Raw genomic sequence first — 27924 nt, forward strand, 5'->3', positions numbered from 1 at the left:
AACATGTAAAACTCTCCCATACTACCAGCCTCTCCCAAGAAGAGAGCAGGATGTGGTTCCAAACTCAATTCAGCTGCACAGCCACATACTGGTACAAGAGCCTGATACTAACACCAAGCACCCACATTTCTAAAACATTGCCTTGTTCCTCTGTAACTTTTGCTTTTTTGTCAGCAATTAACTCTAATTTCTTTGTAAATAATTCAGAAATGGGAACTCATTCCAGTCCTCCGTGTGTTGGCAAGGGGCCAATACTCACATGTTAACAGAGCAAAAGGGCAAAGGAGAATCACAGGGAATGATTATTCCCAGCCTCCCTGAAGGGCATGACAAAACCCTCCTCCAGTCTACAGAAGTAGATTAAGATTTGCTTGCAAGACATCCTACTGATTTCCATATGTGTTGAGACAGAACACTGATGAAAATCATGATGTATTTTCTACAGGAAAAGGGCAACAAGGCAACAGGCCTGCAGAGGAAAAAGTAAAAGCCCAGTGTTCCTTAAATCCAAATACTGATGCACCAATCAAGGACTCCAAATAGAGAATCACTTTATGGAAAGAATATTTATTTTTGCTTTAAAACTTGTGATCCATAGAAATACAATAAAATCAACATGTACACAAAACTTTTTTTTTAAAAAAAAAAACTTTGGTTCAAAGAAATATTTAACATCTAAATCTGAGGTACAAAAGGCACAAGACCAAGCACCCAAATAAACAGAATTGATCACAGCACTGTTTGCACCACTACTACAGAGGGAGACTGTAGGGAGGAAGGCAGGGAAAATGTGGAAATAACTGCAACCAAAAGACATGAATGTGTACAATGCCATTTACTTTCTTTCACAGGTGTTACATATTTTATTGTTCTTTTGTAGTAAAGTGCCAGGACTCTTGGAGAAAAAGATGGATCATTTCTTAGAAATGAACTGGAACCAACAACAGTAGAAAAGGAGACAGAAACAAAGGTCTGCAGCAGGCTGGAGTTCAGTCAACCTCTGTTCTCCCACAAGGTCTTAAGAATTCATTTCCTCTTTCATGAAACCATTTGTTTGAAACTGTGGAAACAGGGAACTGGAATTAGTTATCACCATGTATCCAGTGTGGATATCATCACACCCTAGATGGATACTTTAGGTAAATCTTTCAGTTTGGGGATCCATGCTTATACTTCTCTACTCACCCAAGGGAAAACACAGAAAGATGCAAAAGGCTGGAGAAGAAATGATCTTCCCCAATGCAAAATTCTGGAGCCAACACTAAGAGAGCAGTGTATTCTGGGGCTTGTGTATTCTGGGACAGTCAGCATCTCTGGCACTCCAGGGACATACCTTGGAGGCTAGGGGATACAGGTATGGGAAGAGATGACACAAAGCTTGATAAGCTTTCAGCAGGAAGTAGAAATTCCTGATGTCCAGACACTCCCATTTACCTTACAAGGAGCTCTCATCCTTTAGCAGCTCAAATTATGGGCAGATCTTTGTAGGAATAGACCTGATTCTAGCCAAGTGACAATTCAAGTCATTCTGCTGCTGATACATGACACAAACCCAGTGACAGTCTTACACTTTGTGCTGCCATTGACACAAAAACTCTCTAGAAAAGCTGTAGCTGTACAATGCAGCTGCTGAATAATTCATGAGATCAATGGCAGGAAATTTCACTATGGCCAAATGACTCCAGTAGTTGAAGGGCTAGCCAGGTTAATAAATGCTTTCATAAGAGGTCAGTATATCCCCAGCTTTATGTATATGAGCCTTCCTTCAGGATTTGTTTCCAAATAGGAATTACTTACCCCATTTACACCCTACTAGTACTGGACAAGCTGCATGTCTTGTTCTATAATCCCCCTCACCACTTCTGAAGAGATTGTACCAAAACACTGCTGTTCCCTGAAAAGTGAGATCAGATCTGGATTAGTCAGAACCTAGTCAACATAACCAGGTTAAAGTAAGGGGAGGAGGATGCCCATGGATTCAGCTGCAGGCAGCTGGAAGAACTTTAACAGGTCACCATCAACAGCACATGAAAAACTCTTAGTCCTGTTTTAGTACAGCCATGTTCAGAGGACAGAGGAATTCTACTGAACACAAGTTTACTTTGTTAAAAACAGCTGTACAGAGAAACTGTTCATTTCACACATAGCCAACAAAGGGAGATGTCCTTTGGTCTGCAAGATCACTGCAGCTGCAATGAACTGCACTTGTCACATCAGCTGACTGACACAGACTGTGCTGAGGGAGAGCCAGGAAGTGGAGAGAGAAGGAATAAACCCAAACACATCAACAGACTTTACCTTCTTGGGCCATATTGCTGCCCCAAAATCTGGGAAAACTGTAGCTCCTCCAGCTTCTACATCACTCATCTGAGAAAACAAAGTCCACAAACTGTACATTTACAAGGCTTTTTATACAGTCCCACAAGCTATAAATGTCCCAAGGCCTGACATTTCCACTTGCACCTCTACAAGCAGCACTGATGAGGAGGGTGCACTTCAACCAGCAGAAGCTGCAGAAGAAGCAGTACCTGCTGTTGAAGCATTTTATTGCAGCTGAAGGCTTTTGTGCAGCTTATGTCCATCTGTTCTGTATTTCCCAGATTATGTATCCTCTACTTCAAGTAGCCACTAGAAGTTGTGTACCTGCAATGTTAATAAGCTAATACTCTAGAACAACAGAGAGGACTTCAGAGTAAGCTGGTTTCAAGAATTTCATTCTACTTTATGATCCAATTAGGAAAACAAGTGTCTGTTAAACCACATATTTCCTTGTAAATTGAAACCATGCCTTTGGAACTCATTTTCATAATTTAGTTTATGCATCTTGGTCAACCACTTCAAAAACTACACAAACTATTAGAAAAACCTCTTTCTGCACTGTTTCTGTGGTGTTCACCAACAGTCTTATGCAATTTCAAGTGCTTTAGGCAGCTCAAGCTTCAAAAGCTACAACTATGAGATTCTAAACAAAACCATGTATCTTTTATGTTTTACACTTCTACACTGGAATGAATTTAACCCTATTGTATTCCTCAGTAACAAAGGATTTATTGTAAATTCTAGACTTGACTCAAACCCCAAAGTTTCTAGAAATGATCCCATTAAAAATAGAATGTCTTTCCACTGAAATCAGTAAGCTTTGGGTCAGATTCTAATTAAAAGAAACAAATTAGTCAGATCCAACTCCCACCAAATTTAAAAACTACTATTAATACACTCCCCAAATCCCCACAATCCCTATTGTAACTTTGATTTCTGTTTATAGGAAATGTTGTTACCACTCTGGTGTCCTCCTGCTTGGTCCAATAAAAGGGCATCAGATACCACAGGTGCACAGGTTTTTGCCTCTTCCAGCTAGAAAGGGTGTGCATGCAGCCTTGCAAGTTAATACATGTCTTAGCCACACAACTACTCTTTTTAGTAAGGCTGGTGGTACATGTATGATGTGTTATGAGTTCTGTATTGGACAAACAAGGGCAAAGTGCCTTTGACCATGTACAACTGGCAGAGGTGTGTATTGTTCCCTCTAAATCAAAGCTCATCCAAAATTCCAAGAAGCAAACAAAATATTGACTCAATTTAAAATTTCTTTGCAGCAGAATATTTCAGTTACCCATCTTACTCCAATTCTTGTTTTGAAGATTATATCCCTCCCCACTATACCAAGTTGGAAGTGTTTCTGAATCTGTTTTGAGCTGCCTTTCACTCTCAAAATGTGATGTCAGCCAACAAATTTAAAATTCTGTGATAAAAATATTTAAACTATATCACTAAAATCTTAAACACAGAACATGCAGTGATCCTAAAGATATAGTGGGTACAGGTTGATAGATAAAATAGTGTCAGAAGACTACTGTGAAAACAAGGCCACTACTCCCAGTGGCAGCTGCTTAGGATTCCAGTGTACATGGTCTGTGGGCTGCTTAATGCATGCAACTAATGAATCTTTCAAATCTGCACTGAAACCTAGTTGCACCAAGTTTATCAGCTCTGCCTGCCTTTGTTTGTTGAAGCAGCACCTGTGCTGAGCAACTGAGCAACTCTGGCTTTGCCACACAGCTGAGGAAGAGGATCACAGACCACAACATCACGTGCTGTCAAACAGTGGTGGAAAAAAATGACTGTCTTGCATTAAGTGGCTGCTAGTCAAGTTCTCCAAAAGCACACGAGTGCCCCACGTATTTCCCTCTCAGAATTAAGCCAAAATCTCCTTTCCCCCACGGAATCCACTTAGGTAAAAGATTCCATAGCAGAGTGACCGAAAGGAGAAGATGGGTCCTGTATTCAAATTTTCTGCTCTGACATTAAATACCACCAAAATTCTATCAATTCATATGAGACAGCACCTGATGCTGCATGAATAATGAAATCCCTACTGCCAGATGCCAGGAAATCTCTACAAATAACCAACTGCACAAGCTGTAAAAAGATGCTGCTGAAGTTACACTCAATGCATAAAGGATCATCATACTTACATAGTTTAAAAAAGTGGCCACACGGTTTCCAGTCCCTAACCGCTTGAAAGCATCTGGCTCATCTTTCTATAAAATTAAATGAGAATAACTGCAAATTTCCAGCTCCCAGACAGCAGACACACAGAGGTACTTACATAGTTAAGAAACGTCGCTAGCCTATTTCCTTCCGATTTGAGTGTGCTGTCAAAGGGTCGCTGCAACAGACAACAACTTTAACCCAGGTTCCCAACAGAGCTACCCATGTGCAGCTCTGGAGAGATCCTCAAGCCCAATTTAAAGAGTTGGAACAGAAAGGGGACAAGTAATACAGGGCAATGTTACAGCCATCACAAGTTGCAGCCAGGGTGCACAGCTGCATGCACAGAGCACTGGGATGTGACAAGGAGAAGTTGCACTGAACAGTTCTGGAGGGAGAATGGAAGCACTGATTTCAGGGCCTGTGGCACAGATGTTATCCCAGTAAGGTCAACAACAGGCCATTATTGTTCTGGGCACTGATCCAAAGTCAACAACTGACACGAATACAAAAAAATTAATCTTCAGTGGGCTTTAGATAACAGTCTTGTAAATGTAACAACTCAAAGAAATACTGTCATGAGAAGAGCAAATGCATGTTTTGACAGCAGACAAAACTATAGAGTAGTTTCAGGTGGTTGCCTGTCTAGGACTAAAGACCACATCAAAAAGATCAAATTGTCTTTAGTCTGTAAAAGACATTGAGTTTCATTTGGTGAAGTTGAGATCGCACTGGTGCCAGTGTAGAAGCAGAAAGAACATCTAGAATACCAGCATCTTTCCTTCAAAAAAATGAAATTAGAAATTTATTTACATTGCTAATAGTCAGGAAGTCATTCCAGTCAGGAGATATCAAACTGCATTTTTACACACAAAAGCAGTAATGTTCAACATTTAAAGAAAACAATAAATCATTATTGAAAAAGAAACAGCAGGGAAAACGACAGTGACCATGTCTAAGATGTTGTAGCTCAATCTGCTTGAAGCATGTTTTAATGAACAAGTGGTCTTTCCTGAAATGTGCTCACAAAACCCCCAAACTTGCATATGCAAATCCAATCCAAAAAAGCCAACATAAGAACACAGATACAGAAAATTCCCTGGTTACTGCCACTGCTGTGAAACCCAGGTCCAACTATGAATTTCTGAACTTCAACAGCAAAAATCTAACTTGAAAAACCAATAAAATCTCCAAGTTGTAATAGGCAGCTACTGAAGTGCCTCTATTTGAGAACTGCAAGGGAATAAAAAGCTTCAAGGCTGATCAGAAGCTGGGGAGACACAGCAGCACCTCTATTTATACTCAGTCTGTGATCCACAGAGAGCCTGCAGGACCCAGACCAGAACTGAGGCAACCTCTGCAAGTGCCTTGCCTCAGCTGACAAATGCAGCCAAGGTTATGTTCCAAGTGGAGCTCTGCTCCAGCTCCTAATCCAAAAGTAAAGTCCACAGTGGCCAATATGATGCCTGAGGTCCTTGAGTTCAAAGGATTTGAAGAGAATTTAAGAACACTTGCTCAACTCAGGAAACTAAGCAGACTTGAAGTTTAGAGGAAAATTCTCAGAATGGGCCAAAGCTAATGAATACAAACTTCCATAGAGTTAAAACTTGGAATTTTTTTATTTTTTAAACAGTGCTAAGTTGGGAGGCTTTAATTCTGCACTCAATTATTGGGTTGTATACTCTGGCTGCAGCAATCCCTCCTACCAGGTAAAACCACTGGGACAACTTGCATTATGCCAGATCCCACTGAAATACCACGGAAACCAAGGCATCACATGGATTTTATATTTGAAGTTAACAGTCACCACAGCTCCTCAGTATGGTCAGCACAGCCATGAACTTGTTGAGGGTCATTATCAAGAATCTGCTCTTCTTTTCTCCCACAGCAAGCCAGAGCTGTTCTTTGCCAGGCAGAGCCCTCTAGTGCCTCATGAAGACCCAGCACTAGCACCTGTTCATGCAACCTGGGCTGGAGCACTGCCCTCAAAACCAACCCAGGGAACTCTTTTCAGATCCCAGTGCTGCAGCCACTCTCAGGGGTCTGCCAGAAGGGCTGGACAACCCACAAGGATTTCCATAATGTCTACTTTTCAGGAGGAAGGTGGAAGGATATCTCCTCCTCAGTCAGCTCCTGCAAAATGCTTTAAGGCACCCAGCAAAGCAGGGTTTAGACAACATCAATGAACTCAGAAGCCTAATGGAACAAGGCAGACTCACAACCCAGGGCTTGCAGACCTCAGTTTACAAATAAAACAATGCAAAGAGCACATTCAAGTGCTGCATGACTCTTTTAGAGTCTCTGTATTGTGTAAGGAATCATGGTCCCAAAGTAAGCAGGGAAGTTTGTTCATAATTCTCTTGAACTTGCAGCATCAGAGAAAGCAGTGCAAAGGCTTTTCAAAATTCATAATCCATCCATGCAACAGGGCTACATATTAAATGCTTTAAAAGAAAACACCTCCAAAACTTCTCTCAGACCAAACTGCTCCCTCCTCCCCACCCCATTAAGAAATAATGCAAGTGTGATCTTACCCTGGAAAAATCAAAGTGTGGCTCGTACTGCCCTCCCATTCCATAGTTGGCAACCTACAGCATGGAAGAAGGAAGCACATAAATATGTATTGAACTGCAAGTGAGTGCTGCAGAACAGCACTTGCTCTCAGAAATCCAAAGCAGGCTCTGAGAACCAGCACTTTGTGGCAAGATGATTATCTATAGTGCACTGGATTTATTTTTAGATTGCCGGAACTGAGGTACACAGATGAGAAACAACTTGAGTGCTTTTTCCCTTTTGTAGCTTGAGGGTTTGTACTTATCACTACAACAGCTTGTTTAACATTCAGAACCAATAGTTCCACCACATTTTTTTCTTCCTTCCTCTGAAGGAAAGGCAGATCAAAGTGTGCAACTCCCTGGGAGCTCGGCCTAGGGGACAGAACTGGACTCTGTGCCACTCATGTATGATCTGCTACATACTAATGCCTCTCCAGTTTCACAGAAAATTAACTTAAAAGCACCTCTTCCCTTACTTTATAATCACATAACATGCTTTAGTTACTCTGAGGCTGCACTTAATGTGTTTCCCATTCACTACACAATTACCTGGTTTCTATGGAGAGCCTGTAATCAAGAGTATTTCTATCAAGCTCTGAAACAGAATTGAAGGAGCATGGAGGAAGAGAAACAGTGAACAGACTAACATACAGCTATTCTGGCAGTGCTGTACTACTGGCACTCTTCTTCCCAACAACCATCCAAAGATCAGAATTCATGTCAGACTATAGCAAAAAATACTTGGGTCTTAGAAACATTGAACTAGGGCAGAAAATAAGCTTTTGCAGACTTGAAAAATAAACTGCAGGCACTTCCCTCAGAACAAACTGATAAATATCAGATTTCTGCATAAAGTTTTCTTATATTGCTTTGGTCTCTCCACCCTTCTCTGCCTGGCACACACAAAACATCTGTCTGCAGCATTCCACCTTAACCAGGGTGAAGCCAGTGCACCAACCTGCAAGAGCTCAGCTGTTTTCACTGTTAACCCTGTGATCTGCTGCATTCGCTGGTTCACCTTGGCCACAACAGGATCATCATCCTCCTCCAACCACGAGCTAAGGGAAGGACAGCAACACATGATTTTACAATACCAATCACCACATCCCATTTCCCAAGGCAGAAGGGTTCTCCTGCCCTCTGTCAGATGGCTAAAAGAGCCATTTTCCATGCATTTGTTGGGGAAGCTCTGGTTACATGCAAAGCAGTTCACGTTTTCAGACACAGGAGGTAGCAAACAACAGCTGTTAAACACAAAACCCTTAAAGCTCAGCCCTTCCCTCTGCTTACCTCTTGGATACCCTGTAGCTGGCCACTGTAAGGACACCAGTTTTGGGATCACGTACTGTGGCTCGTGCCAGCTGTGCCAAAAAAAATCCCAAGGGGGAAGAAATACATCAGCTACAGGAGAGAAAATTTCTCACATCTTACCAAAAGCAACACCTGATTTGTCCAACTTCGGTAACTCACTGGATAAAAGAGCTTCAACCTGGAATATGATCTGATTTCATGCCAAAACAACACATGCAGAATCACAAGTACAATCCATCACCTGTATTTGACCCTGGAAAAAGAGTCTGAGGGACTGCACAAGCCATGATATTGATTAAATCCATGAGTTGCTTGCTTAACAGGTTTTGAAGGCACTTTTTTTAAACAGCTGGAGTCAATATTAGCAAGAGGGAACAACAACAAAAGTTAACAACATATGAAGTCCAAGTTCCTAGCAAAGAGAAAATCATTGGATAGTCCATGAATTTATTCAGCCTGCTCCTCATATTGATTAAAACTCCAACCTCATTCTCAGATGTAAAATAATAAGTGAAAACTTTTACAGAATGAGTTACAAACTATGGGACAAGCAAATCCCCAGTAGTAGAAAACTCCCAAAGACAACTCTCAACATTTCCATGCTCAAATTTTCCAGCTGAGAGATGCCTGGAACATCCAGCTCTGATGAAGGTAACTCTGCAAAAGCACAGCACACCTAGACATTTTAAACTGTGAGTATCATCACATGTAGGCCATATGACTAGATATGTAGGGAAAAAAAATGGAACTTGGCAAAACTGATAGTTTGCTGTGGTGTCAGAGTGACAGATGACTGCTAACAGTACACCAGCTCACTTGGGTTTCATTCTTGCAGCTGAGAACAAGAACTGGGATACTCTTTTCTTTGACTGTAAACTCAGAGACCACATTTAAATTTAACTCCTGCTAACCACACACACTCTAAATCATACCTCTTTCCTTCCACTTAATTATAGGTCATAGAAGGCCTTTTTATTTGCCTCTTCTTCAGGGAATGCAGTCATTATTTCCTTCATTTTTCCTCAAATAAGTCTCCAGCCAGCTTTACACTCCTTGTCAGCTGTCTTGTCCCTATACAAGAGTTCTTGGCACAGCTGTTGCTGTAATTCTGACTCACTGTTATTTTGTTCCAGATTTTGCCTGTGTAAATCATAACAGAAGAGCCAGACTGACTGAATGTTGGTCTTCACTGGTACAGTGAAGCATAGCTTTGAGGATATATATTTTGCTTCCCAGACTTTTCATTCTGCTGCCATTTTCAAGCTTGTACATGCTTGCTTGATTTCTGCACCTAGCATATGATATAAATAAATCAGAACTCAAATAAGCCTGACTGCTTTGATATTATTTCCTATCTGCTCTGACAGGAAGGTTTCTTCATTTAAGGCACACAGTCTACATCTCAGTTGGTACAACCAACTGATAAATGTGAGGCTTCCTCTCTCAGGGTGGAGAAATCAGCCTTGTAAGAGGCATTTGCTTTCAAAAATCATCATAACACCCTTCATTGGTCAGAAGCTTCACTGACTGTTTCAGAGTCTGTTTAGTTTAGCAATCTCTGTTGCTATTTCCTTCTGAAATTCTGCACTGCTGAAACTCTGTAGCATGAGCTCAGATATTTATGCCTCCCCACTTCATGCCATGTTCTTGCACGTTCAGACATTCCTGGCTTGCAGGTAACATTAAGAATTTTGGGAATATGTTTCTCATACTATGATGGACCTGCCTCAATGCTATCCACATCAACAGAGCTAAGAATTTTCTTGACGCTCCCCAGCCAGTTCTGATGGATTGCCTGAAAAGCTGGATCTACATTTTGGAAGTGGAATAACAGTGATTGCATTTTGCAAAACAAGCATAAAAAGCAACTCAACTGCAGCTACTCCCAATCACATACAGATGTTCTTTCTCTACAAAAAGTATTGGCAAGTGTAAACTGCAGATAATGCTTAAGTGCTTGGACTCAAAAGTAAAATTGTCTTGCAAATGCATTTTAGAATAAACAAAGTGGTCACCTTTCTGAGCCTAAAATAAAATAACACTTCACAGTTCTGTCTGAAAGCTTCCATGATTCCCAACTAAAATTTCCAGGCTAAAATTAAGCTGTATTTATTAAGGACCATCTCACCACAGGACTTGAATTTTCCATTCTTTCAGTAGTAGTGCAGAATTTAAAGTTACTCCAGCAGCTGAGGTTTAGAAAAAACAACTCATAAAGAAATGGCTGCTTTTTTAAAATTGACAATTTTCATCTGAATCTTAAGGCTATAATATTTACCTACTCTTCTAGGGACTGACTGCAGTTCTACACTACACAGACTACATGAAAAATTCCTCTAACATTAGTAATATATGCAAAATTCAGAGACCAAGCATTAAGACTTCCCATAAAACTCTGAATAAAAAACAGCAGTCTTTAGACAGTGCTTTTATTTGATAAAATAGATTAAGTGATATGCTCTATGTGAATACTTCCATTTTATCTGAAGCTCTTGAAGTTTTCTACTATGATGTAATAGGAAAAATTCTCCATTTAAGGAGGTGAGATTCCTCACTGAGACAGGAGTGTTCAGCCAACATTTCCCTAGCTGGCTGATAGTCATAGAAGACCAGCTTCACAAACATCCCAAATTATTAATCATCTGGGGAAGCACCAGTTTCTCAATCTGTTTCTAACTATTTATGCTTACATTTAGAAATACAGAAAGCTAAGTCTTCACTAGAATTTTTGTACCATATTTCATAGTGGTAGCCTGAAGAGTGCTAAAATGAACCACTCCTCTATAAGCAAAGATTTGTTGTTTCACATTCTGCTCAGACCTGACAGAAAATCTATGGGGGCATCTACTACTATCACACTGCCATACTACTTTTTGCCAGAAAGGTGACAGAAAATCCCACCTCCAGAAAAAACAGATAATTACTAGCTTTGCATGAGGTAGCTGTCACCAGAACTCATATCATGAGTAGCAAGAAGTATCTATGGTTTAGAATAGAAGCAGTGGATTCCAGGATACACAAACAAACAAAAAAAAACCACAACAAACCCAAACCTCTAGGTATTATTCTAGCACAACTTACATTTTTATCTTTCCACTTCTCTTGAGATTTGGGGGTTTTAAATATCATTTATGTTTGGCTCCAGTTCAAAAGGCAGATTCAAGACATATTGCACACCTACTCCCATCATTTTAAGTCAGCCATTTATCTTTTCAAGTCTAGTCTCTAATTTCTTAAAGCTTTCTAAGCCATTTAGTGAGAACTTTGCATAATTAAGTACAACAATGCATAAGTACCTTTGGGAGCCTGGGCTTTATGGTCCTACATCACCAGGCAGATTCAAAATCTTTCCCTTTAGGCTCACAGCTGCAGTGTACCATCTGTAGTATGAAACCAGATCTTTCAAATCCTTAGCTTAGTCCTTGCTAATAGAGACTGAAGCATGGAATTGGCAGTTATTAGTGAGATGGAAAAAGGAAACTTACCCTTGGCTTAGCTAGTTGTTTAATCTTCTCAATTTCTTCATCAGACATGACATCATAGTATCTCACAATGTGAGGACTGTCCCATTCATCTTCTTCTTTAAAGGGAGCTATCAGCAGATGAGGGTTTCTGTTTCCATCATGGTACCTACAAAACAGCCTTTTTTGTCTTCGAGGTGTCTGAAACAAAATGCCAAACAAAGCACTGTTTGCTCAAACACTTGAACTTCAAACAGGCAAGACAAGAAGATGAGCTTCATTCCACACACACTGTAAAAGCCATCAGGTGACCAGAAGATACAAGAGGCAAACAAGAACAATTCTGCAATTCACTGCAATTAAAAACAAGATATCCTGCTCCAAATACCACTGAGAAGCATCTGAAACACTAGCCTTTAAGGGAATTAAACCACAATAAATTGCAGATTAAGAACTATGCAAGCAGTGAGCTGTAAAAAAAAAAAAAGTCTGGTCTTCATAATTAAGACAATACAGATGAAATAAATTGGTTCTTTTCCCTGGACTAAGAATTGAAGTGATATTTGTTGAGAGGTACTGGAAATCACTTGGCCAAAACAGTCACTCCAGAAGAACAAGCCTAAGATGCAAGAGGGAAGGAATAATGTGATTCCCTCAATGTGAAAAAGCATAATCAGCTCTCAGGAGAAAAAGCCTCCTTTTGTATCTGTAAAGCTGATTCTGAAAAAACTGAGTAGACTGAGGAGAATCAATTTTCAACAACCCTTCAGAGGTACAGCTAAGAGTTGTTTGTGTGTAAGAGCAGAAGATTGAGAAGCCAAGATATAAGATACAAATCTCCGCCTGGACAGAAACAAACTTGAATTTTTCTTTAAAGAAGAGCTTCACAGAAGGAAAAAGCAACATGTTCCACCAAGCTTGACCACCCTTATGCAAAGGCAGCATAGTCAGGAAATTCTTGTCCCTTACCATTTTCACCCCTTCACCTCGGCACAGGGCCTCGTAGATATCACGCTCGGGCAAGTAGTCCAGAGGCCTCTCATAGGCTCCACTTTGCACCACAGCTTCTGTGCTTGTCACAGTCTTGTTTATTGAATTTTCTTTCTCCTTCTCCTCTCTTTCCTTCTCCAGCAGCTTCTCGAAGTACCGCAGGTTACTGCCTGCTCTCTCATGAGTGCTGTCTTCATTGGGAGAAAACCAGACAGAAATGGTGATTTTTGCAAGCTGTTAGGACAAACAAAGCCCTGTATCAAGACAGCAACAATTCTTCCCTTCCTAAAGCATTATCAGGCAAACAAAGGCATTGGCTTCAGTCTGCACTGAAAATCCTGGGAAGCTCCTGTCTTTGCAAAGGAGAGCTGCATTAAGGATATAAAAGAACTCTTTCTGGAAGAACCCATCATAAAACTTGTATTCCAAGAAAAAGAATACAAGTTTTTGTTCTTCACATTCCTTCTTTTCTCTCAATTTTTCTGGCCAGTTCTACCCAAGATGAGCAATCACCAGAGCTGATGAGCAGAGACCAAGGCAGCCCACTTGCTGCACCCCTCCTTTCCATGCTGCTCACCCACACTGCACAAACAGACTTCAGCCAAGTACTGTGGTGGAGTCCAGCCACAGTCTTCAGTCCCAAACACTTCTCTCAGGTTGGGAAGCTCTGAACCCACCTACAGCACCCATCTGCAGCTCTAACAGGGTTACATGGGAGGGAGCATCTTTGGACATACTAGTGATTTATTAATGATGTTGGTAAGAATTAATTATCCTCATCAATAGACCTTTATCCCAGATAACTAAGAAGGAACAATTCCTTGTTCATCTGTGTTTCTGGATGCTACTACCTACAACAGATTCTTTCCTTTCAGGACTTCCCAACTTTGCTGTGTTTATCTCATGGAACCAACCCAAAAGCTCACTCCAGTCACCACTCATTAGAGCACAGGGTAAAAGTGGCCACATAGGGAAGTTGAGCCCAGAGCAGAGGAAGCTGCTGCTTTCAGAAGGGACTGCCAACTGTGTTCCACTGTTTGCTGCTGATAAGGATTTGCATTCTGCTATCAGGACTAAACCCCTAGAGCTAGATTCAATGCATATTCATATTCTTGTAAATTTTAATTCAAGAATTCTAGTTCTGCAGAAATTAGACTAATAAATATTTTTCAATAGGAAGGCTTCACCCACTCTCAGGATGCTGCTAATATCTAAACTAACAACCACAGCTCATTAAAAACCCCATCTAATACCTAACACAGGTAATGTTAACTCTAAATGAAGAGGACAGACCTTTCCACTGCAGGAAGTAGGCAAAGCTGGATAGGAAGCTCATTTGCTTACTCAAAGGAAAGCTAAAAACAGTTCAGAAATAAAAGGAGGTTTTAAGAAACTCAGTTTGTTCTGAATACTCAGAAATAAATACTGTAAGATCTCAGGCAAAGTATTCCAGTATCCATGAGTACCTGCTCTGAAAATAAAGAGGCATATGTAAAGTCAGTAGGATTTTACAGAAGGTGCAGCACTGCCTACATCTGTGGTAGCCTTGATCTCTACCTGAGACAAGCAAGGCTTTATCCATCTCAGTACAGTCCAGCAAAGCACACAGGCAGTGAGTGCAGCCAGACACACCAGGGCCTTGGGTAACAACAGCATGGACCATAAGACAGCTTGTTAAAGATACTTCATGTATAAACAGACTTTTTTCCAGGACCCACATTTATTAAAGTGATCTGTCAGGATATCCTTTCCAACCACCTCACCAATGTGGATGGGCCACAACTGTTCTCAGCTCTGCTAAAGCAGCTAAAGTAACGTGGTCTTTGCTCTTACCAAGGGATATCAGGCGCCTGGTGAGCTCCATGGCTCTGTGCAAGTCCCCAAACTGGAAAACAGCATAGCTGAGATAATCTAGGATCTCTACTTTGCTGACTGTTGTATCCTCCCCCTCATCATGCTGTTTTAAAGCCTGCTCCATCCAGAGCACAGTGTGGTAATAGTCTCCATCGTTGTAGGCTGTCTTCCCCATGCCAAAGCAGTCACCAACCGTCAGGGAGGATCTATATTTTGTTCCTAAAAACAAAAATACAGCTTTCAGCAATCCACACAAGCACCTTTGCCTTAAATACGTGGGATACAATGAGAAGTATCTGTAAATACACACTTTTATCATCCAAAAATGTTTCTAAGAAACAATGCTTTGACAATATTTTAGGTTCAGTACTAAAATGATCACCATCAGAATTAAAGAGTAAACTACCTTGATTTTATTCTAACTCATTCCTTTGGAAACAAAGAGAAGTTAACAGAAGTTACAGTGGTAAGCTACTGCGTTTTCTGCTGTAGACAAAGGAAGAGCAGACTAAGATTGTAACAGATTTCACCTAATCTACAGATGAACACTGTTAGATGATCAGAGAAGCCTGACTACCTGCACAGCCAGCTTGTTTCTCTTTACTGTAAATCTGTATTTGTGCATAAGCAAGCTGATGTTGATTTAAACAAACTGGGTGTCCAGTTGAGTTGGCTGCACTGATTTCCAGTTGCTCCAGCTCAGAAGATGCACATGTAAGACTTAAAATTTAGTTAATTATTAATTGCTAGTAATACTTACAACAAATAAAAATATTGTGTCAGCTCATTTACCCACACACCAATGAAGTTAGTAAACACCATGTAGGTAGCCATCATAACCTATTCTCAGCAGCAGCAAACAATCAGGACTCTGCTAAATAATCAAACATCCCAGCATTTCTTGAAATTTTCTGAAACATCTGTGGCAAAATCAGGTAATCCTCATTTTATAAAGGACTTTTGCAGAGAGTTTGAGGATGTTACCATTTCCTTCCTGTTAAAGCTGAGGAGCCCTTGGTGCACTTACCTGGCAAGTTCCCTCGAGAGAGGGTTTCAGGATCCAGTTTGTAGGTGTCCTGCAGGCGCATCAGAGCCTTCGCCGCTCCGGTCTCGTCTTCTTCAGTTGGAAAAAACTGACGCTGGATTGTAAGATTTGCAATAAAGCCTTTGCAGTAAAAGGGCAAGATGTTACTTCCAGAGCTTGAATAAATATCAGCACAAGATTGACACAGAAGAGGAAACATCTGCTCTGGCTTGAGAATTAAGTTTCAAATAACCCAGATTTAAAGCCTCTTATTAGGCTCAAAAGTTATAAACATATTGTTTTCTGTCCCTTTTCAAGAAATACAGCTCATGAGTAAAAAATAAGTAATAAATATCTAAACTCAGTTTTCTTGTGCAACAAAATTACTGATGCACAATGTGAATCTAATGATCTTCACTGTCCTCTAATGTCTCTTTCTGACATGAAAACAGCTTTCATCAAATCTCCTGCAATACCCATAGAGAAAACTGATTTCAGGTTGTAGTACTAGTCAATGATCTCCAACTCAGTATTTCCAAACTCCAAAGTCATAAGAGCTTTTCAAGTCTCAGTTCCAGGGACAGAGACCCTGATCCAGGATCCCCTCACTAGCATAGGGCCTTACTCAGAGAATTAAACCTGACAAGTAAACCAAGTGATACTCAGCAATAAAATTGCTACAGGCACTAAGTAAATATGTCAGGGTTACACAGCAGGTTGGTTGGCAGAAGAGGAAGCCATCAACTGAAGGAAAACAGCCCAACCATTTCTAATCATTCAGAAAGCCAAACTGGAAAAAGAAGCATTTAGAAAAAATTAGGGACAGACATATTCAATAGACTTGAGTATTTTATTTCCATTTAGGGTAACTATTCCAAAAGGCAATAAAAGCCTTGTCTGGAAAAAACTTTCAAGTACCTAAACTTTAGCATATGCAGAGTAGAAGGGGAAACCATGTGGTGTTCTGCCTGAAAAACACAACCACCTCTTTCTCACTATCCAAGAGTCCAGTAAAAATAAACCTCCACTTAAAAAAGGTATGCAAGCAAATTCAGGCAGACACTTGAAAAAAATGATGCAAACCCAAGGATTAGTACTGGAAGCATTTGATTTAGAAGGACAGGTTTAGACAGATAGCAATCATATATTATCCTGATTTTGACAGACTACAGCATCTGCCAGCTCTAACGCTGGGGCTGATAAATTTTCTCCACCAGTTCAATATGGGACTCATTTTGATTCTTAATCTTATTCTCTGATCAACACTGTCAAAAAACAGTGATCATCAAGAGAAGCAACAGACTGGAAAAGCAAATAAAGCAGTTTATATACAAGAGAACAATAACACTCATCAGTTACCAGCACAGCTTTAGCACATCCCAGTCTCCCTTTTTCCCCAAATAAAACACTTTGAGTCTTGACTAAGACGTGTTCAGTTGCAAGTCTCACTCACTCGGGTAATCAGTACACACAAGTCAAGTCCTTAGCTGCTTTTTAAACAAACTTGGCAATAATATTTAAACCACAGCCAAGCTTGTGGTTTTCCAGAACACAAGGCTGCCTCCCAACAGCAGTCCCCTGTAACTCCTCACCATTTGTTGTGTCCTGAAGAACCAGGTTTTCCAACTCCAGCCAGTCAGTATTCAGACGCTTGACGAGCTTGTATGCATTCACAGGGTGTGCCAGGTACCCTTCTGGATCAGAGGCCGATTTGCTGGTCAGTACATCCATCTTTTCAGCCCAGCTGGAATGAGAAGTGTGCACAAGATTTAAGAAGAAAGATGTGCATTCATAAATTGTTCTCAGGCATTTATGAATGCACATCTTCCTTCCTAAATCATTCAAATTACACATCTAGATCAAATTATTGCTGCTTTTACTGTCAAAACTGGCTTTCAGTCTTTCAAGTTCACAACGATAAAGTGGAGGTTTTTTAATTACAACAGTCTCTTTCAAAGGGAAAGTATTTCCCTGCTTAGTATTTTAAACCTGACTTCAGCAGACATGCATCTCAGTTGTAACAAGCCTTAAAAATACCAGTTTATCCATAGATTGAACAGATATTCTCTTAACCAATACTTGAAAAGGATATTGCTTTGCCTCTGAAGGGCAGCTTTTCAGGAAAAGAACATTTTGTGCCTATGAGACCAGAACTCCTACCATTCCACAGCTCTATTCTCATCCTACACTCCCACAGGAAGGTCAGTTGACACATACAGCCTCCTGCTGAGAAGTTTTTTGGAAAGCACAACTCCTCCTAGAGGCACTTGGCTCTTCTGAACCTGGACCTCACGCAGCCCATCCTCCTGTCACACCCTAGCATATATTGCTTTTGGCTAGAGCAGAATTAACAATCTTCCTATGTGACACAAAGTATCAGCTGTCAGCAAGAGCCTGTCAAGTGATCCAAGCAATCAGGACAACATTGGAGATGTGCTGCAGCCAGGCTGGCACTTGAAGAGAACGGGGCAAAACTGTCCCTGAGGGCAAAGCCAACACAGAGAGGAACCCAGAGATTTGGTAAATGCCACTGGCACACCTGGCTCCTGTAAGCAGGGCTGATGGCATGAAACAGCAGGCAGCACAGAGCACTGGCACACAGAGGCATTCAGCTCTCATGACAAGACTGACATGACTCTGATGTGTCCTCTCTGCAGGAGTCCTGTGGTGGTACAAGGACAGGGCAAGGTGGGGAGATCCCACCAGATCACCATTGCTAAAGAAGCAAATTCTAAATGATATCTTAAGCAGGGACCCTTGTAGGTTAATGGGAATAAATTAAACCAAGTTAGTACCTATCCTCTCCCTGCAATTATCTACTGAGGAAATACCAACAAGATTTAGCATCAGAGAGTGGTGACAAAGGTGGGGTGTGACTGAACACAAATGAGCCATTTTGTCACCCTTCATTACACAAATCTCCCCTACCTTTTAATCTGAGAGAGCTTTTTCTCTTCTGCTCGGATATATTCCTGTAAAGACTGTACCAAGTCCTTCTCTGCATAAATCAGGTCTGTCATTTGACCTAAAAAGAGTAGGAGCAAATATTCATCAGTCCTAAAAAAGTAACAATTCCCAAGTGCACAGAAAAGAAACCTTAAATGCTCCAGGGCTATTAAAACCATCAACCACAAACAACAGACAAATGAAGGATGTGCACTTCAATGCCTGTACCCCACAAAAGCTATCAGACACACAGGTCTGGCATTCAAGTGCTTCGAGGGGCTTTTAAAGTCCCAGCTTCAACAGTTCATGCAGCTTTGCTCTGACCCTTCCTCTGCCTCTGAATTACTTTTAGTACTACAAGTGCAAGCAGGAAAATTAAAAGAAAGGTTTGACACTCGTACAGCTATGGAGACAAAGCAACAAAAGATGCAAATGGTTGCCAAAGCATCTGTTCTACATATGGACACAGATTAGGTCACACTAACAAATTGCTAGTGTAACCACTAACATAATTGAAAGTTACAGCTTTACAATATGGGTAACCATGGAAACAGCCTAACATTACACAGAGAGGAATTTCAGGCTAATGTTCATAGACTCACACACACTCTCCTGATTAGCATTAGTGGAAATTGCTAACATATCAGTCCTAATTGCTATGACAAACTTGGCTTTTCAAAGCCCAAACTGAAAGAACATTATTAGATTCATAAATGCAACCCCAGCTCCAGCATTCCAAAGTAATTATCAATAAGGCATGATTAAGCAGATAGAAGGCAGCAGGATGTGCTGTTTTCAGAGTCAGCAAAGGTTCAGAAATAGGTAAGTGTAAAGAGAAGGTAATCCTTTGTAGAAGCTTTGTATAAAATGCTACTTAACTTAGAAAATCAGAAGCAAATAATACTCATGTAGTTAAACACTGCTGAGCCAGGGCACGTGAGGAGCTTGGCAGCACGACTGGCTGAGCAGTTCCACACAGTGGTGCACAAAACCCACCAGGAGCTCTGAGCTTTGCCATTCAGAACCAGCTCCACTGACTCAAAGAACATTCTGGAGAACAGCCAGTGGCAGTTAATCAGCCTCTAATGCCCTTATGGAGGGCAAGTCCCCAAACTGCTCAACAGGAAAATGTTACAGCAATTAACAGCAGAAAACTCAGTTTGTGCTCATTTGAAGCTCTACCACAATCATACATGATTGGATCCTATTAGAACACAGGAACTAAATTGTCATAAAAATCAAATTATTTTACAGATTTATTACAATGCAAATTCTTTAGGATTTAGTCAGGCCTAGCAAAATACACCATGTAAGGGAGTTACTGATTTTTCCTTCTGACACCTAACTTCAGCTTTTTGAGAAGACTGGACATTTTGGCTGCTGGGGAAAAAGAAACTTCACACATTTACCACTTAAACTATTTTCATAACTCAAATTCAGGAGATTTACCACTTAAACTATTTTCATAACTCAAATTCAGGAGACTAAGCTTTCTAGCATAAGGTGGTATGCTCTGTTGAAAATGACAACAGATGCACAAATCCGAATAGAACACAGAGCCCATCCTATTTTACTGACAGAGGCCCCAGAGAAACTTGGATCATGCTGGTCAGTGTTCCAAGTCAGCCAACTGCAAACAAATTGCACTGAGGTTGCAGAAGAGCAGCGTTTCCTAATAGAGACAGTGTTGGCCAGGGCCACATTTAGAAAACCATATGCTTCAGATGATAACTTCAGCAGTTCTAGCAATCACAAAAACCGCATCACAACATCATGCACTGGTTCTTCCCACACCTATGGAGGTGAAGAACTCTGCCTCTGCATGCCAGACCAGGAAAACACAAGGGAAGAACATCAACTGCAGCCAGGGCTTCATCTTCCAGATACCTGTAAAAAATTAAAAGGAAAAGGAGGAATAAAAATAATTAACTTATTTGTGAGAAACAAGCTAAAGCATTAACCTTTATCTTCAGTCATTTTAACCTCATGCAAATTATTTAGACACTCTGAATTTTAATTAGTAAAGCTTGAAAAAACTCTTCTTCAACCATAGGAGCTGTTACTTAACAGTATCAAATGCTATCCTGCATACTCTTTGGGATTTACATGGGAGACACTGGAAAACCCACAAGAGAAAAGGGAAACTATATACACATATTGTCCACTGAGAGTGAGAAAAAGCTCTTTTGCAAGAGCAGTTTAGCACCTTCCATGTCAGACATAACTAGAGCTGGAAAATATGAGACCCAAAAATTATATTCCAATAATAATAAAAGTCTAAATTAAATGGGTTTATAGCATTCTATAAAACTCAGTTATTTAAAAACTGTCTAGAAACACAAATATTGAGAAAGCCAAATAGAGAAATAGAACATTTTGTAGTGTAGAAGTGGCAGCAATGGCTGGAAAAGTTAGAAGTGAAATTTCCAGTTCTGCTTATTCAAGATGCATTATCTCAGCATACTGGCCTCTGGGCACAGCCCTTATAACTCCTGTATTTCAAAGGCTGTGCCAGTTCAGAAACCCAGCCCCAGAGAGGGATGTTGAAAGCAGATTGTTCCACTTCCAAGAGCACAGCCTGAGGGGTATGGGAGGAGAGCCAGTGTGAGCAGATGGGTCAAGGGAAGCAAGGGAAGCAAGGGGCACACAGAAGAGCCCCTGGGAGCCCTGATGACCAAACGCCTTCCCCAGGGGCTCTGTGAGCAGCACTGCACTGGGATCATCCACAGCTCACCCCAGAGCTGCCTGCCCAGCAAGCAGGAACAGCCCCCAGTGGCAGCCTCATGTAGGAGCACCGCTGCTCACACTGGAGCTCCTGGCACAGCCCTGCAGTGTCACAAGGGAGGTGACAACTCCCCACCTCAGCTCAGTTATTGCTTTTTCCTGCTCAATGCAACTGGGGAAACTGGTGGCTCAAAATTACCACATGCAACCCAGTAACTTGAAATACAGTAAAAATGCAACTATTGGGGACAAAATGGAATCAACCTGAGAAAGGGGAATGGAAGGGAAAAATGAAAAAAAATACATGGAGTGTCCTGAAATTTCAAGCAATGCAGCAAATAGGAAGGACCCAAGGTAATTCTGTGATAACTCTAACTTGTTCCCTTGGGCTCCACACATCTGCCTCCAAAAGATGAAACACCCACAAGACAAAAGATGAAAAACGAATATTTCTTTCTTTCAAGCCCACAGCACAACTGAAACTCTCACCCTCAGCTGGGCTCACCAGTGCCACAGAAACAAAGACCAAACACATCCTCAGTGACACCACCACCACTAAAAACATCAGGAATAGCTCTGTCCTCTGTTGTGTATTATCACAAGGCAAGATGATTATTTTTAAATTATTCTTTTGATTGCTTTACAAGACTACACAAAGAATCAGAATCATTCACCACAACAGTTTGCAAGCATGAGTAAGCAGGAAAATGTCTCACAGTATCATAAAAAGTCTCCTTTCCCTCTTTTGTTTCTCACCCTCCTGCAAACCACATATTCCCCAACTGCTTGTTGAAGTTAGTTAAGAACTAGTACATGGGTAATCTGAGAAATGAATAAAGCTGAGTGAACAGTGCCATGCAGAGGTCTGCCAACATTACAAGCCACAGTAAGTGATGTAGCAGAAAGCACAGCAAGTCAAGTGCACTTGGGAAGTACATTAATTTGGATATATTGAGCCTCATCTGTCCATCTGAACAGTCTGCCATCACTTAATGGAGTGGTTTTTTGGATGCACAACATAAAGCCTGGGAGAACAATTACAAGTGAATATTCCAGTTAAAACAACTCTACACTTTCCTGCACCTCCTCACCATGTTCTCTCATGGCTGAGGAAATCTGCCAAGAAGTACTACAGCTACCAGCTTGTCTTTATAGCAGATCTGCAACAGCTTTACCATCCTACTCAGCTTTACTTGAGTCAATAAACAGAGAGCTCAGTAAAAAGAGAAAGCAGCTCTTGCTCAAACAAGCAGGACACCTGGCTGCAGGGTTGGCAGATTGTTTGTACATTCTTTTGACAGCTGTTACTGGGAAAACCAGAACAAATAATGAATTACAGGAGGCTGAATAACCACAGTCCTGGCTGGCAGGAGCGTGTGTGCACAGCAACACGTACATGTGCCCACCCCACTCAGCTGAAATGAGGGCAAGAGGGCAGAAGGGGCATGAGCAGCTCATGCCTCAATAAAGGAGCCAAATGTTTGTAAAGCAGTGTGTTTTATTCAAACAGAAATGCCAAACAAGCATTTGTATAACAAACACTGCCTACATTTCTGGCTTTTCTTTTGAGGGTTTTGGGTTTTCTTACTTCTTTACAGTACAAGACCTCAGTGAATCACCACTCCTATGGAAAGAGCGCTGTCAGGCCCAGGGAACACTGGCAGAGGGAAAAAAGTCCTAGACAAAACACACAAGGATGGAAATTTTCTCCACAGGTTAGACTGAATTTTTTATTAAATAAGCTTTCTGAAAACCTCATAAGCAACAAGATATAAAAATAGACTTGACCTATTAAAGGGGAATTGCTTGCATATCTACCATGGTTCTCAGTTTCTCATTCACTCTGAATTCCATATGCAGTCACAGGGAGCATAGGCCAAAAGGGAGCACTTTTTCCAGGTCAGAAGAGGAAACAAATACCTATTACATCCAGTGCCTTCAGGACTCAGCTTCTGATCACACTGATATGCTATGGTCTCCCTTATGCACCAAAGTACAAGAGAACTCCACTTGCCTGACAGCCTAACTAAAAACAGGGACAAAAAAGCAAGTCCTTCATCCAGCTCCAAATTTGCACAGACTTCTCAGGCAGGGAAACTAAATTAAGTGGAACCAACACAAGACCAGACTGTACAACATAAAGAACACAAGTCATACCCTTTATTGTGGTAAATTAGACCAGAGTGTTACTTGTACTCATGTGAACACTTTTTGATCACATTAACAGCAGAAAACAAACAGTGCCCTTCCACTCCTCAGGTAAAGGTGACAGCACTCCCCCTGCCATGGGGCTTCTTTAGGGGAGGTGGGGAATGGGGTGCAATCTAACTGCTCCAAACTGCTCCAAGCAAAGTCACCTGTTCTTCCAAACACTAGCTGGGGGAGATTTTTTCAGAGCACACAGAGCAATGGTTTCTTCTAAGCCATTAATGCAGAGTACTGCTCTCTGCTTACAGACCCAGAACGTGCTGCAGAGGGATAAAGCTTGGGAGACAAAGTAACATAACCAGATACTGTCAACATCTGATTCAGATATCATTTTTCTGAGCTACTGGAATACAGCATGCAAGTTGCTGACACAAGGAAGGGTTACAGCCTGTCTCCTCTTCTGTGCTTGTCTGTGCTGTTAAAGACACCTGGGAAACCACTCTCAAAGCAGCTCCTTCCATTTAAGTACCATGGTGAAATCCAACAAGCAAATCCCAATTCAAGATCACCCCAGGCCACTGATGAGCTCTTGGTGCATGTCACCATCATATTTTCTGGAAAAATCCCCTTGCCCAGGATTTTTCTCCTGGGAAGCTGAAAAGCCTCAGAGAAAAAGGAAAACAATATTATCTCATTTGCTTCTCCTGTGGTTTGCTGCTTTGGAATGTGGTTTGGACACTGTTTACCAACAGGTGCATGTTTCATTTCTTTAATGTGAATTGTTTTTACTTAATGACCAATCACCACCAGCTGTGTCAGGGCTCTGGAGAGAGGCCCAAGTTTTCATTATTATCTTTGTAGCCTTCTCTCTGTATCCCTTCTCTAGTCTTTAGTACAGTTTTTGTATAGTATTCTTTAATATAACATCATAAAATAATAAATTAGCCTTCTAAGAACACTGAATCAGATTCATCATTCCTCCCTTCACAAGGGACCCCAGAAAGTACCACACGTGCCCACAAAGTTGAGGCTCTGAAATTTTTGGTCCATACTGAAACAGCAATTTGAGGTTGGACTGTTGGATGAGACAGAAATGTCTGGGGCTCCTCCAAATGCCACCATTTTCCACCCATCCTCTTGCCTGGAGACACCCCAAGGGGTGCTTTCAGACACACTGAACTGGGGCTGCAGATGGCTTCATCCCTTTCCCCTCCACAAACAATGGAGCTTCAACAGTAGGCATTAAGCTGCTATCAGTACTGATGGCTGTAAATAAGGTTAATGATATCCAAGTGGAAAATGATACAAACCAAACCTGCAAGGCTGCTTATTTGTTAAGAGCCAAAATATAGGCTTAATTACAAACAGGTTCTCAAGATGATGCCAAGGAGGAGCCTCTCTCAATATCAAGAAAGGCAGCCATAAAACCATTCACCTGTAGCAGTATTTCAAGTCTTGCAGATTCGCCCTGCACATGATAGCAGCTATAAAACATTTTAAAAGTTATTAAATACTAAGGAAGGAAAACCTACACCATTGGCTGAAGACTTTGAACCAAGTAATTCAAAGCTGCAATTCATTATCCACAAGAACTCAGATGCACCAGTGTTCAACCCAGCCCCTTTTTCCAGAGCACACTTGTTTTACTGCTTGAAGCAGCCTATGCCAACATCACTGCCCTTCTTTACAAAGCATTTTAATATGCATCTAAAACCAATTATAATTACCTAGCAAAACACCAATGTGATTGCCTTGTGCTTCTCAAGGCAAGCCAAAAGAAAATGAGGAAAAGCTGTTTATTTGCAAGCATTAACAAGGACACAACACAGTCCTGCAAAACTGCTGGCATTTCTTTTAACATAAAATAAATTATAACCACCTTAGAAGCCATAATCATCCTGATTAGTTCCCAGTAATTTTTTAAAGCCATAACAAAACATTTCTTCCACACTCCAGTAGAGAACAAAACTGATGCAAGTCTAAGGCACAGCAAATCCTCTTGAATCTTACTTTGCAAGCTCTGCCTTTATAAAGCAGCCTGGAGTCAAATCCCACAGTGTTGGTGAGACAAAAAGACCCTGGGCTTTTTCCACTACAGCTTATTTTTTTAGCATTAATATCTAGACTGCATTTTACTGTGCAAAGGCCATAACTTTAGTATACAATCATACTTAACATAACTTGGAATAACTTATTTGCCATATAAAGCATTAAAAGTATCTTCCTGTTCAGATATAAGAGGAGTTATTTTCATATTAAAAGGTCTGCTGTCAGTGAACTGTTTCTTTCAATTCAATTTAATTAAAATCAGGCATTATCTCAGAGGTTGATTCTGTTCTAACATCCCCCTAGAACATGCCTGCTTCCACACTCCATGTTCTCACATCTCTGACATATAGAAAACCATGCACAAAAATCAGAACTAGTCATAGGAAAAATATCTATGTTTACAGCTTGCTTCTTTGGAAGTTTGCCAATGCACACAGCATGGAAATTATAAACAGATTGGATTCCTGACTTAAACCTCCAGTGAAAAATTTCTTATGCCTACTGGTAAACCCAGCTCCCTCTGCTGTTACTTTCTTTGAAGTGTGTAATTCCTGCACTGCTTCCCAAAGTATGATTAGTCATATTAAAAAATGAATCCCAAGAAATTATGGCATTAGCAGGAGGCCACATTTTTGTCTGTTAGTGTCATAGCAGTGCCAATTTACCAATGCAGAATAACGTTCTACTTGTGAAATATGAATGGCAGTTATTGATTGCTATATATATTCACAACATACCTGTGGGATTATTTCCAAGTCCTTAATGCCAGAAAGATGAAATATTACCCTGGTAAAGATGGCCACAGCAGCCTTCCAGCTCCACTCCACCCTCACAGGGCACCTATATAGCTAAAGCACAAGAGGTTTTGTTACAAAAAGGTCTGCTGGGGAACACTACTTTAATACTGAGGAAAAGGGATGATTATTGGCTGGAAACACCAAACATCACAAAGTCAGACAGTCCCAAAAATAGCCTTTATTTACATATCCTCTCTCCTCCTGGCTTCCAGGTTACAAGGACATTCTTTGCTTCCTGAAATAAAATTACTCCTGTCTAGTCAAAGGCATGTTTTGCTATCCTATGACCTGCCAAGCTGCTGTGCCCCAGCTGAGCTGTGGTAACACTTAAGTAGTGCCTTCAGTTTTCACACCAGCTGCTCTCCCCTGCCTTTGCTCAGCCTCTTCCAGCGAGGCTTCGGTCGCTGCATCGCACAGGTCACACACAGCTGCCTGTGCTCTCCTGGCTTGTCCCCAGCTCAGCTGCACAACTGTCCAGGGACCGGCTTTTTTTTGGTAAACAAAGCTCAGAGTAATATAAAATGAGACGTGAGCAGAACAAGTAGGGTTTGAACACCTCTACGAAGCTCAAGCCCTGGCTTGCTCTGCGTGAGCCTGTGGCAGGCAGGGAACACGCACAGCCAGTTAACGCAGCTGGCAAAGTCAGCTGGCAGTGATTTACCCGGGAATGCCTGTCCTATCAAACCCAAACAGCGCGGAGAAGGGCAACAAGCTCTTGCACTGCGATTGTTTCAGCGATGACAGCTCTAACGCGCTTACAGAGACGCGGGATGTTTTGTGATACCGCCATCCCCCCGAGCCCGGCCCGCGGGGACCGCCGGCCCCAGCAGCGGAGCCAGGACCCCGGAGAGGATCGAACCGCGCTCGCCAGGGCTGAGCAGCCTGCAACGCGATCGGACCGAGCTCAGGGCTCCGGCAGCGGGACCCCCGCGAGTCCCGGGGAGCTGCGGCAGCGGGCACAGCGTGCTGCGGGCTCCGACCGTACCGGTGCCCTCAGCGCTGCCCCGCTCGCCCCAGCGCGGGCTCCGACCGTACCTGTGACCTCAACAGGGGCTCCGGCCGTACCTGTGCCCTCAGCCCTGCCCCGCTCGCCCCAGCGCGGGCTCCACCCGTACCTGTGTCCTCAGCGCGGGCTCCGGACGTACCTGCGCCCCCACCCTCAGCGCGGGCTCCAGCCGTACCGGTGCTCTCAGCCCTGCCCCGCTCGCCTCAGCGCGGACTCCGGCCGTACCGGTGCCCTCAGCCCTGCCCCGCTCGCCCCAGCCCCACTCACCATGCAGCCGCCGCTCCCGCCGCCCGTTCTAGAAGCGCCCCGGCCCTTCCAGCCCCACCTCCCGCCGGCCCCGCCCCCTCGCCCCGCCCCCCGCCCGAAGCCCCGCCCCCCGCCGTAATGCCGCGAGTAGCGGCGCCGCCGCCCCGGGCTGTGCCGGGGTCTCGCAGCGGCTGTTCCGGGGCGCAGAGCGGATCCAGAGGGAACCCAAACACCGCTGTAGCCCCCGCTCCATCCCTGGAGCAGCCCGCCTGGCTCTGGACGGGCTCCCTGCAGGCCGGTGGCGCTGCTCACAGGACCGCCG

The 27924-nt window shown here is 42.1% G+C and overlaps 1 protein-coding gene across 3 annotated transcripts; it reads right to left on the reverse strand.

Annotated features, from left to right (window-relative positions):
• Window positions 1–641: 641 nt before the first annotated feature.
• Window positions 642–27670, reverse strand: P4HA2 (prolyl 4-hydroxylase subunit alpha 2). 3 transcript variants are annotated; one of them, XM_054288099.1, is made up of 17 exons: window positions 27624–27670; window positions 26291–26401; window positions 20427–20519; window positions 18615–18711; window positions 17279–17430; window positions 15690–15827; window positions 14642–14881; window positions 12788–12999; window positions 11843–12019; window positions 8337–8407; window positions 8005–8104; window positions 7026–7079; window positions 4610–4669; window positions 4476–4541; window positions 2299–2367; window positions 1798–1894; window positions 642–1060 (listed from the first exon to the last, which is right to left on the reverse strand). In XM_054288099.1, exons 3-17 carry the CDS (start codon window positions 20506–20508, stop codon window positions 990–992), a joined length of 1686 nt encoding a protein of 561 aa, XP_054144074.1. In that variant the 5' UTR covers window positions 20509–20519; window positions 26291–26401; window positions 27624–27670; the 3' UTR covers window positions 642–989. The 3 variants fall into 3 exon arrangements, with proteins under 3 accessions (XP_054144074.1, XP_054144071.1, XP_054144072.1); XM_054288096.1 differs by lacking the exon at window positions 4610–4669; XM_054288097.1 differs by lacking the exon at window positions 4476–4541.
• Window positions 27671–27924: the final 254 nt, after the last annotated feature.

The sequence above is a fragment of the Melozone crissalis genome, unplaced genomic scaffold, assembly GCF_028551555.1.
Source record: "Melozone crissalis strain CALT ecotype California unplaced genomic scaffold, PUWL_Pcris_2 ptg000061l_1, whole genome shotgun sequence".
Lineage (NCBI taxonomy): Eukaryota > Metazoa > Chordata > Aves > Passeriformes > Passerellidae > Melozone > Melozone crissalis.

Coding starts and splice junctions, on each gene's coding strand:
- P4HA2 (XM_054288099.1), bottom strand. CDS start 20,508: ATGAAGCCCTGGCTGCAGTTGATGTTCTTCCCTTGTGTTTTCCTGGTC. Junction 17,431..18,614: donor AAGCTCTCTCAGATTAAAAG/GTAGGGGAGATT, acceptor TTCTCATTCCAG/CTGGGCTGAAAAGATGGATG. Junction 1,061..1,797: donor ACTAGTAGGGTGTAAATGGG/GTAAGTAATTCC, acceptor CTGTTTCCACAG/TTTCAAACAAATGGTTTCAT.